The following is a 12,347-nucleotide window of genomic DNA, read 5'->3' as shown; positions in this document are numbered from 1 at the left end:
CAAAAACGATTTCCATTTGCTCTTTAATAATAAAACAGTAGGGTGTACTTGATCCCAGCTAAAATAAAATTAATCCTTAATGGAAGCAAAACCAACCTTTTGGGTTTATTTAATATTTACAACATTTTTAGTAGATATGGTATAAAGATCCAAATTACAGAAAGATCCATTATCTGGAAAGCCTCGGGTCCCAAGCATTCTGGATTACAGGTCCCATACCTATACATTGCATGATATGTCTAAAATGCATCTACTATAAATGCCAACACTGTTTTCAGAACACTTTAATCCTTTTGTTAACTTGTGATTAGCCTAGTAATGTTTGATTTCTCAGAAGAAAAACAAGTAATTGACTTTTAGTATGGTTCCTATCATCCCATATATACAAACTGGATTAGTACCAACTGTTACAACAAGCACTATGGCATCTCTGATGCTCAAAGCATTTCCATGAGCATTTCACTTCCATGAAGGATAGCTGGTGTTGACCGTGGCTTTTCGTACTCCTTTCCTTCAAGGGAACGGTGATTGAGAAGAACGTTTCATAGCAATATCATAAAACAACAAATCTTCCTTTACACGGCTGAGATGTAAAGTCGTTCCCATCAGCTAAAACCAAGCCCGAGTCCTTTTGGTCTCTGGTGTGCCCTTATAGGTTCAGATATTCCTTTGCCATCTGGACCTAGTCCTGTACCTGGAGTCCAGCCCATGTTCTGAAGCATTCGATTACCAATGTTACTGTCAGGTATGGGTTGAGCACTTTCACCAATGAATCCTAAAAATTGAAAAAAGGAATAATTAACAAGGGTGTTGTAAAGGCTCATCAAAACATTTGCTCAATCCAGGCATAGAGGAGTTAAGCTGGAATTGTGAAAAACACAGAAAGAGAACAAGAAGGGCTGTAATGACAAATGCATATGGATGTTGGGGAAATGGCACAGCAGTGTTCACAAACTGCCAAACTAACTGACAAAAATTGTGCTTATTCACTTTCATTATACAAGTATGGGATTCTTTATCCGGAAACCAGTTATCGAGAAAGCTCCAAATTACAAAGTCTCCCATAGACTCCATTTTATCCAAATAATCCAAATTTTTAAAAACGTTTTTACCTTGTACTTGATCCAAACTAAGATATAATAAATCCTTATTTGAAGCAAAACCAGCCTATTTTAGTTAATATAATGTTTCAATTATTTTCTAGTAGACTTAACGTATTAAGATCCATTATTGCGAAATCACCAGGTCCCGAGCATTCTGGATAACAGATCCCATACCAGTTCAAAGGAAAGATAAAACTTTATAGGTTTCCCCACTATGTGGCATGTTAAGATCCCAAAATGTAAATAAAGGGGGCCATACACGATAAGATCCGCTCGTTTGGCAAAGGAAAATACAAAGGAAATGGATGCCGACGGATCGCAGGACTGTTTCAACTCCCCAAGCGGTCCTTGATCAGGGGAAAAATCAAACCTGCCCAATAAATATTCGGGCGATTTTTGCCCGATTGGGGAGACCCGTCAGACGCCCCCACACACAGGCAGATAAGCTGTATAATAAAAGTCCTTTTTAAATTAAAATCCAATTTCTATTTTCTATTAAAGCATTCATAGCTGTTGTAAACTCATTTAAAAATCTCGGCTGTCAATCGAATATTGTCTGCCCCTCCTCTATGCCTTAGGCATAGAAGTGGATCAAGCAATTACTTTCACTTTCCATTCAGTACTTCCTAGATGTCACTGCTCTCCACACATTCCCCCGTTCTCTTCACCGTTTAATTGAGTAACCAGGGCATGGGGATGGACATCAGGTCCCTCATTCTGGTGCACAAACAAGATTCTGAGATGATGCAAGACTTGCCTTAATAACAGTGTCCACAAAATGGCTCCTGCCTGCTTGTTATAATTATGAATTTCCAGACAGAAGGAAACAAAATTCAAATAATTTATATAGAGTAATTAAAGTTCAATTTGCTTGACTAATGTGAAAAAGATAGGATTTTGAATAATTTTTTTGGGTGACTCCCTTTAACGCATGAGGTCCCTATATAGGTCCAATTAACCTGCATGTATGTTTTTTGGTATGTAAGAGGAAGACCAGGGAGCACATCTAAATATATTGTATACACACACAGTAAAATTAAATAATTCTTGGAAATAATAGACTGACGTGTAGTAAGGAATTCACCCTACAGGTATGTATGCAGCCGTGAATGACATTTTGACCCCCGTTTAGTGATTAGTATAGAAATGATAAATGCTTTTTAGCCAGCATATTTATGACAGCGTTGAAGGCTAGTTTACATGAAAATGAGAGATCATTCATATTTGTTGAACAGCTGTCAGGCCAGGTATAGTCAGTTACTCGCTTTCCCTTCCGAAGCCTTAGCTGTTGCCGCAATTTAATTCAATTCCATCTGTAAGCTAGAATCAGATCAGAGGTCTAACGCTGCTGGAGGGAACACATCTGTTTCACCTGCTTGGAAGACAACAGCTGGGAAATATGCTGATTTCAAACGTTGCTTAATGCTCAAACTATAAACAAATAGAACATGCTCAGAGCATGCTGATCTCAGTATTAAACTAGATTAGGATACACCAAAAGAAAGATTCTGTCTGGGGTGCATTTAATAAAAATGTGATTGGCTACAAAAACCCGAAACTACTGTATATTGTACAAAGGAGAAAAGAAAGCAGTGTTGTCATGCGTTGCTTGTGTGGGGAGGAAGATCATTGCAATTAAAATAGCTACAGATGGATCAGCCTTTAATAGTAAAGTGTATTAGTAGTAGAATTAGAAATGGTGAATTACATCCCTCCTCTGATATGTCGTTGGACACCATGGAGGAAAGAGGATTGAATCATCACTTACTTGGATTATTTTAATATATTTGGAACTTAACAAACAAGGGCAATTTTAACAGATATGAACATAAACGTTTATACTTGGGCTGTAGAGAGACTTTGTTACAGAAGATAAGTACGACACACATTTTGACTGTGAAGAAGGTAAAGAAGTGAAGAAATTCTGGTTGAAAGTATCCGATCCCACTGGCTAATGGCGGTATAACTTGTACTGATGTAGTATGTATGCGACAGACTAAGCAACCTTATTCTAGTTGTTAGACCAAAGTTGATGGCTGCACAGGATCAGACAATACACTGGCTCATAACTTCTGAGATGGATGGATTTCTAGGGAGCAGATCCAGTCAGATTCTGTTTCCTAAGCAGTCTGCAACCCCATCAAGGTTGGCAATAATGGATCTGATGACTTATGGAGACCCATTGGCTAGGGTTGTCACCTTTTCTGGAATAAAATACCGGGCTTCCTATACATTTACCTTTTTTCCCTATTAATAACATTGGGATCAACCATCATTTTTACTGGCCAGGCCGGTAAAATACCGGCCAGGTGGCAACCCTACCATTGGCTAAAGAGAAGCAAAATCAGCAGATTTTGTGGTCCGTTGTTTGGTCTCAAGCAGGTTGAATGAGTAATTTCCAAACCACAATCAGATCCCATTGACTTTGTCAGATGCATGCTGCTCCAAAATGGAGCACTGGGTGTTTTTGAGCTTGACTAGACTGGATACTTGGATTCCTGTTGCCTTTGAATGGGAGGAGATTTCAAGTATTTTGTCCACCTCCAACAACTGTTGAAATTGCCATTCCTGCCATTACCTTTAGCCTAACTTTGTTTAACTGAGTGCACATCATTAATGATGCATTTCTTTTCAACCCAGTTCACTATTAATAATCATACTTGGCCCATACATGGGTTAGTGCACTGGGGTGGCTGTGCTATGGGGCTTGGATCATAGTACCTACTTGTAAGCTGAAGTCCTGTCCTACTTTATAGCAGAGAATCAACATTTTTATTACAGTTGCACTGAATCTGGATCCCTAGCACTTTCTGGAGGTTTTGGGCATGGCTGAACTGAATCCAAAGCATATGTGATTTTAAAGCTCTGCCATTTTTAATTCTATATTGATGGAATTTAAAATTTCCTCATATCTGAATATACATATTAGCACCGGATTTGGTTCAGTCTTTGGTGGAATCTTTTGCTCAGAACTTGGTATCAGGCTGCATTCTGTGCATTTCTACTTTTTATAATAGAGTGATTTTCCCACAGATCCAATCGGAAACCCGCTGCAAGCAGGGCACAGATGCAATGCTCACTGTGTTATTTGTAGCTTTGCTATCTGATGTCTTCATGCAAATAGTGCAATGAAATGTAGCACAAGTCTACAAATATATGTGTGTACAGATATATAATAAATGGATGTTCTTGTGTTTTTCCCCAAAACCCTCACATTTCCCCAAAAGGGCCATTTTTCAGCTGGTATCAGCAGTATGCTATTGCAAAAGGCTTGCTTTCTTCACCCACCTGTTTCTATCCCCTAGCACCGACGTTACAAAAATCTACCTGGAATGTGACTTTGACTCAAGGCTGAAAATATACATTTAAAAATCAATAAACAACCCTATCAATATTCATTTTTCTTTTTCAATACAAAATACAGAGGTTAAAGATCAGTAAATAAAGCTGGTGCTCTGAAATAAATTGGGTGTTCTTGTCACAATTAATAAATGTTTATCCAATAACATACCTGACTGCTCTATAGCTTAATAAAGCCACGGGGCCCTCACGGTGCCGTAATTGAAACTGTAAATACACTTTACAAAGAGTGCTTGAATTTTGTGCTGTACTTGGCTTAACTCCTGCAATCCAGTCGACAATATATAACTGGGGGCCAATTACTTAGAAAAACAAACTGCAAAAACTGCACTGCGTTTCATAGGGAGACATGTTCCAAACAGCTTCCCTGATTGGACACCTAAAAAGCTTTTTTTTTTTGCATAGATAAGGATCTAAACAAATCCAACTTACTGCTCCTGTCAAACGACACTCCATTTCAATAAAGGTAACAATTAAAGGGACACCTTTGCTAAACATATGCACAATAAATAATAATAAATATATATTTTCTTAATTTTTGTTATTAAGTGTTACTAGATGTATACCCCCTGAACTCCCCTTTAAACAGGGTCGTTTTAAAAATATAGACAATGAGTACTGTACGTCTCATTGTCATATTGGTCCATGGAACCTCCTCTTAGTATTAAAAGATAAAACTGCTGATGCTTTTTGAGATTGATGGCACAATGCATGAATTTGTAAACAGGCATGAAAACTGATAATATCACACCAATTAAAATAGCTTTCTCAGGAATAATTCAATTAAGTGCATACTTACTTAGCAGTTTTTTGAACATGGACAATGCTTCCCTAAAAATATGCGGTTTGTTAAAGGGTGATATACAGAGATATTAATGCATAGTATTTCACATGGTCGCTCCAGGTACAGTGGCCCTGCGCCGAAGGTTTACCATTTTAGCCTAATTCTACGCAAGGCCTTCATTGTGTTTTAGGCACAATCCTAATTATGCTGGAACTTTACAGCAAAATGTTACTTGGGAAAAACAAAATTGCTTGGGTCACTAAAATACCCCTTTGTATTCAGAGCGACTGTTAGACTTAAAAAAAAGCAATAAATTGGCTGAAAAACATTTTAGCAAATGTAGACAATTCCCCTTCCTCTATAATTTCTATTAAGGTAAAAGCCTGCGTGAAGGTCTGAAAGCTTCAACCTTCACTATTTTCACTGATGTGGAATAAAACTGAAAAAACAATTGTCTAGTCTTCTTACTAAATTAGACAGCAGGATTTCCCATAACCCACCTGCCCTCCAAACGAACATCTCCAACTTATATCGAAAGTAAAAATGCAACAAAAACGATGACAAGTCCCCAAACGTCTACTCCCCCCGGAAAAGCTTCAGTAGCGCAGAACATTTCAGAGTCTCCCCTTTATCAAAAGCCAAACATTAAGCACTCATCTTTGCTTATGCACTCGTAAAAATAAGCTGTTTTGTCACCTGTCCGAGGTGTTTGAAATCGTCCTCATTTTGGACACTATCTAAAGATCATGTGCCCCCAATCGAGTCCACGTTATTACCAGAATGTCTCAGGATATTCAAATCAGACACCCTGAAAAATCTGCTTGAGCAATGATTGCACCAATACATTTAAGGGGTTGACAGGTTGAATATGACCTCCAACACTACTCAGCATATTCAACACCTTCTGATCAGAAATAGGCAACATAGGGTCCCTTCAGTTCTTCTCAAAAGGAAACTCATGGAATCCTGGTAATTGTAGGTTAGGTAGTCGAAGTGAAAACCATGTTGATATCATGCCAATATCAAATGAGATTGCAGGATCAGCCAAGTTAATTAAGGGCCTTATTTATCAAAATCGTGCAATTTTTTTGGGCTTTTTCACGAAAAGTCCAAAATAGTCGGATTTTCGGGCTAATTCCAGCGCAGACCACAGAAACTTCCAAATAGTATAGGGACCTCTCCCATTGTCTTATATACCACCTCGGTGTCAAGAGCGCCCGATAGCGCTCCCAAGATGGCGGCGCTCATGGCTGCCACGTGGGTAGCAGCGCCGGCGTGATGACGTCACCCGTCTGGTGCAAACATTTGAAATAAAAAGACCTAGAGGTCATGGGTTCAATGCCCAATAATAGGATTTCCTGTGGGGTTCCTGGGTGCTCCTAAATTTACTGCTGATTGATTCCTGAACCTTTTGATCCTGCTTGAACTTGGATTTTGCTACTCTTCTGCCAGCCTACTGATCCTTTGCCTGAATTTGACTACGCTTTCTTGACCCCTTTTTGATACCGTTGAACTTAAATTTTACCCTAAGCTTCCTCCTTGGTCCGGACTTCCCCCGCTGGGAGCCGATAGGTCCTCTGACACTCGGTAGGTCTAGGATATCAAATTTTCAGATTCAGACTTTTTCCATCCTCGTAGTATAATAAATCTCTAAAAATGTTTGGTTTTTTTTCCCTTCTAGAAATTCAGATTTTGTAATAAAAAAAAACGGCTGGACACAAACTACATTCAGCATAGTGCTAATTTTAATAGAGAAAAGTATATGGCAAGGACTATACACACCATATTCCTGTGACGGCTAGTATGGATACTCAAGGGACATTATGTGCAACTATTCAGTGCACCAGGACTGCCCACTGAATGTACTTAAACCAGGGAACGGAAGTCGACCATGTGGCACAAAAATTCTCCTCTAATGTCAAATGCATATGGCTGTTACTGGTTGCGATCATATGCATTTCATGCAAAAGGATTTTACTTGTGTCCATCTGCACGTGTATGCAAGGCAAAGCTTGTCAGACTTTTCAAGTTCATGCACCACTTGTAGGTCCATACCTTGGGCCAGGGACACCATTAGCTCATGGTTACAAATATAAGTCATTCGGTCATAGCCCCAAGAATATCTAGGACGGCAAATACATATTCACCCCACATCTAACCCTAACTGACTTTCAAGTTGGGCTTTCAGGTGTATACATAGGAAAGCAAACAGGCTTCTCCACATCTTACTCAAACAGACCTTCAGGCTGAGGTCCACTGCCACTGCTCCCCACACTATGGAACCCACTGCCTTAAAGCAACAGATTAAAAATGGCAGCCTCGCTGTCTGACCAAAGCTGAAATTAGCAGCACTCTTGTTAAAACCAACACTAAAGCAACTATATGATACACAGTATCATCTCCTAATATCTCCTGGGAGATGTAGTCCTTTAATGACTTGAGTGCTAACCCTGGCAGTTACTGCATTATATCAACTAGTTTTCAATCTAAACTGTTCCTTTAAAGTTGGAGCAATTAACACTAGTATTCCCCTCCCCATTCCAATCCCATTTAATGGAAGGAAGACTTAAAAGCATTTTCAGCTGTTCCCATAGGGTAGGCTTTTGATTATCCACTCCCATGCCCTGATTTGGGAGCACAAGAACGACAAAGGAGCAAGGGTGTGTAAGGGGTAGATATGGCGGAGATGAAAAAAAATGAAAGAAAAAGAAAATTGGGACAGCCACTTCTGGTTTCTAATTAAGTCATATATTTAATTATCATAAGTATCACCGTAGCACGGCAGAGAATTATGTGTCAGAAGGGACTTCGCTGGGAATCAGAATGAGTTAGATCAGCCTCTGGGGCAGGAACATGCGTGGAAAGTACTGACTAGGCAGAGCGCTCAGAAAAGTATAAATTAGAAGCATGAAATGAGCAGAAATAAAATATCCAGCACTAAAAAACTTGTGCTGGAAGAGTCATAAAAGTCACTTCCATGTGCTAAAAACTTAACAGCCACTTAGCGTCGTTACAGTGTCTGCTGTTTGTGAGCTGTAAAAATAAGATTTCCTGTAAACCACATTATATCCCGTCTTCTCTCTCAGGAAAAAATACTTTTTATCCCAAATAGTCTTCTCTCAAAACACTGGGAGTTGCATGGACCCTGCTGTGCACTTGCTAATCATGAGATTTCTGCTTGGAAACACTTGCATTTCTGAGTGCCCAGGTTGCAAACTGCTGGGAATAGCCCCATTTACCCCATGGATAACTACAGCTGCACACAGTTTTGTGCAGTCGATGAGTAACCTTAAGTGGCTGTTTCTACTATATTGTGCTTGGTACAATTTGGATCTTCATACCTTAAGGGGGTTATTTATTAAAGTCCTAATCCCAAAAACCGGAAAAACTTGTGTTTTTTTTTACTATAAAATCGGGATTTTTCATAAAAAAATAAAAATAAAAAAAAATCTGAATTTATTATACCCAAAGGATGGAAAAAGTCAGAATCCGAAAATCCGGCATCTCAGACCTGTCGAGGTTGCATATAAGTCAATGGGAGAAGTCACAAAGGTATCTTGATCTGCGCTGGGTTTCATGCAATAATCAAACGTTTTCACACAGGAGATTTGCAGGAAAATGTATTGATAAATAAGGGGGGGGGTGCGGATTTGGTCGAAGTAGTTTTCAGAAAATAATGAGATAAATTTGGACTTTGATAAATAGGCCTCTTAGTATACCAGGCCTCTTAATCTACTAGAAAATCATGTAAAAATTAAATAAACCAAATCGATTGTGTTGCTTCAAGTAAGGATGAATTATATCTTAGTTTATTACAGGTATATCTTAGTTTGGATCAAAATACTGTTTTATTATTACAGAGAAAAAGTAAATCTTTTTAAAAGTTTGGATTATTTGAACAAAATGGAGTCTATGGGACATAGTCTTTCCATAATTCGGAGCTTTTTGGATAAAGGGTTTCTGGATAAAGGATCCATACATGTACAGGCAAATACATATGGTGATATTGTTTTTTGGTCTCCCTTGGCACAGTTATGAGCATGCTTATGGGGTATATTTTCTAGGGATGGGCTGAATCCACTATTTTGTGAATACCAAACTGAATCCAAAAAGAAAACCATGCATGCGGTTAAAAAATTCTTGATTTTAAAGGAAAACTATACCCCCAAAATGAACACTTAAGCAACAGATACTGTAGTTCATATCATATTAAGTGGCATATTAAAGAATCTTACCAAACTGGAATATATAGTTAAGTAAATCTTGCCCTTTTACATCTCTTGTCTTGAGCCACCATTTTGTGATGGTCTGTGTGCTGCCTAAGAGATCACCTGACCAGAAATACTACAACACTAACTGTAACAGGAAGAAGTGTGGAAGCAAAAGATAAAACTCTGTCTGTTAATTGGCTCATGTGACCTAACATGTATGGTTTGTTGGTATGTTTGTGAGTACAGTGAATCCTACGATCCCAGGGGGCGGCCCTTATTTTTTAAAATGGCAATTTTCTATTTATGATTACCCAATGGCACATACTACTAAAAAAGTATATTATTATGAAAATGGTTTATTTACATGAAACAGGATTTTACATATGAACTGTTTTATGCAATATCTTTTTATAGAGAACTACATTGTTTGGGGGGTATAGTTTTCCTTTAAGGATTCGGATTCAGCCAGGTACTTGGATCGGTCAGAAACCAAATCCTGCTGAAAAAGGCAGAATCCTGGTCGAATCCCGAATTCGGTGCATCCCTAGTTTCTACTGAATCATGCCCATAGATTTATATAAAAAGAATAGGTGTAAACATTGCAGGAAACCTATGGATGACACTTGATGTGGAACAGCATCACTTTCATCACAGACCTGCCAAAAATATTTTATACACAACTCCATTGCAATGGAAATACTTTTCCCGATTTTGGGAATATTTTACAAGTTGCCTAGAAACACGTAGTAAGAACTGACTCCTAGTCAACTGTATATTTTTAAGGTGTCCAGATCTGGCAAGCACATGTACAACATTTACCTATCCATTTTTCACAAACATTGCTGGAGGAAATGGAACACCACAAACACGAGCATTGAGGCTGCTGGAGAAACAGGACAGTTCCTGCTGGTTATTTACAAATAACTTTGTTGCCTGGGACTTTCTTTATCTGGTGATTAAGCGACTGTGGTGGGCATGACTTGGGTAAGAAATGGCAACATGACTCGGAGAATGTCATCTTTCGGGTAGTAGTGAGTAAAAACTCCCCCAGTGCTTATTTATTAGGACTGACACAATGACTTGTCAAAACAGATTTATACATTTCATGGTCAGGGGCCACATCTTTTGCTGTGATTTTGGCAGTCTCCCAACACTTGGGAGCTCACTGGAAAGAGTGCATTCGCCAAAAGACAATAGGAGCACTCCCACCCATAGCCGAGATGATAAATATTCTCTGCTTCCTTCCATACGGTGTTTGTTCAGAAATATCTCGTAAGATGGTATATAGCTGTATACTTGGTAAGGCATATTCTTACTGTTACACATTATATTTAACCACCATTTAACATTTTACAGTACAGTGATATTTGACTGGTGTCACATTGGACATAATACCCTTGTGCAGTTTAGAATAAGCCAGCCATAATTCTTTTTTTTTTTTTTTTTTTAAACCTTATTTGAAATTGGACATAGAAAGTCAGAAAGTATGTTGAAGGATCAGCACAACAATGAAGGTAGAATGTGGTATAGCTACAGCTATATTGCCTTACTGTTTAGCCAATTCTATTCTGTTTGGCTAGGAGTCACTTCCTCAGCCAAATCACATTATACTGGGCAGAACAGTCTATCTTATAATTATTGGCATAATATGAAATCAATGGCTTTGATTTATGACTGCAACTGCAGTTGGGAGGTTGCCCAAAAATGGACACATTTTTGAGCGACCCCTTTTATATGGCGTATGTCCAAACACGCTCTTTGCACTTCTGTATAGTTGTGCTCAGAGCCAGTGCCTCTGTCCCACCACATATCCAAGGTCACATGCAAGAACACCTATTGGTGCAGGAGAAGCACAAAGTCACTGCTCCAAAAATCTCCTGACACTTACCTGAGGCTGTAGGTCCTGGAAGGGGGGCAGCATTTTTTCTTCTTCGTTTGACGTCCCCGATGAACAAAGACCCTAAATGGACGCTCGTTTGTCTGAAAGTAATTAACAAAAGACACCAGTCAACAAAGAGGGGAAAAACAAGTCCGGCAAAAATATGTCCCGTATAATCTGATATTAAATCAAAAGCTTCCCGTGGAAGATGGTACCGTATAATAAAGCCACCAATCTTGTTTACATCGAAACATAATTATGTCTGTTGACAAGCGCTCAGCGTATAAACGAACCGTCATAAATTGTTACTGGAATGAATAATATAAGAGGAATGCTTTTTAATTTTCAGATCTGGCAATCTTCCTACCACCATGGAAGGGGAAAAAAAAAAAATAGGAAGGAAGGGAAAGAAAGTGGTGTGACAGGTAAATAGCCAGGATTAATTATGGAAGGAGATCACAATATTGTTTGTGGGTTATCAATTGGATACTAATGCCTTACTGTCACATCGACATTTATTACAGAGATAGCACCGTCCATATATTTTAAGGTAATTTGCAAAAGGAAATGATTTTCTATGGGAAGCAATATAAAATACAATTATTGCTAATTGCTATAAGCACCTTGTTCCCTCACCCTCATTTTTAATTTAATGAAGAACTCGAAAGAGAGAAACAGCCCTCGCTAGTGGGCAGACGCGGTGAGTGCCAACGAACTCCCTGCCATTCAATGCTGATGGAATGGTACTGGATCTTTGTAAACATGAACTTTGTAGGTTTATAGTGGTCAACATCTGGGGCACCCCATATGAAACATCACCGCCAATTTTTAAGTTGCGCCATATTTTTTGGCTGCTCAAAAAGAAACTCACCGGTGGTTTTAAATTCATTCGATTTGTGTACGATGGACTGCAGAAAAAGTCCTGAGTATTTAACAGATCTGTGGGCATGGCCACAAGTAGCGGGAGTGATCCAGATACCCCAAATACCTCCACTACATCTCCTGCTAGT

General features: G+C 38.8%; 1 protein-coding gene across 3 annotated transcripts in view; it reads right to left on the bottom strand.

Annotated features, from left to right (window-relative positions):
• Window positions 1-269: 269 nt before the first annotated feature.
• Window positions 270-12,347, bottom strand: part of gpatch2.S (G-patch domain containing 2 S homeolog) — an 85,667-nt gene continuing 73,589 nt past the window's right edge. For all 3 annotated transcript variants that reach the window (XM_018264979.2, XM_018264978.2, XM_018264980.2), the window contains exons 9-10: window positions 11,347-11,438; window positions 270-775 (exon numbers count right to left, since the gene is read on the bottom strand). In XM_018264979.2, coding sequence (XP_018120468.1) covers window positions 606-775; window positions 11,347-11,438 — 262 coding nt within the window. In that variant the 3' untranslated portion in view covers window positions 270-605. The remainder of the gene's footprint in view (window positions 776-11,346; window positions 11,439-12,347) is intronic.

Source organism: Xenopus laevis, chromosome 5S (genome assembly GCF_017654675.1).
Source record: "Xenopus laevis strain J_2021 chromosome 5S, Xenopus_laevis_v10.1, whole genome shotgun sequence".
NCBI lineage: Eukaryota > Metazoa > Chordata > Amphibia > Anura > Pipidae > Xenopus > Xenopus laevis.
The sequence above is the reverse complement of the archived record's forward strand: the minus strand, read 5'-3'. Positions and strand labels throughout refer to the sequence as shown.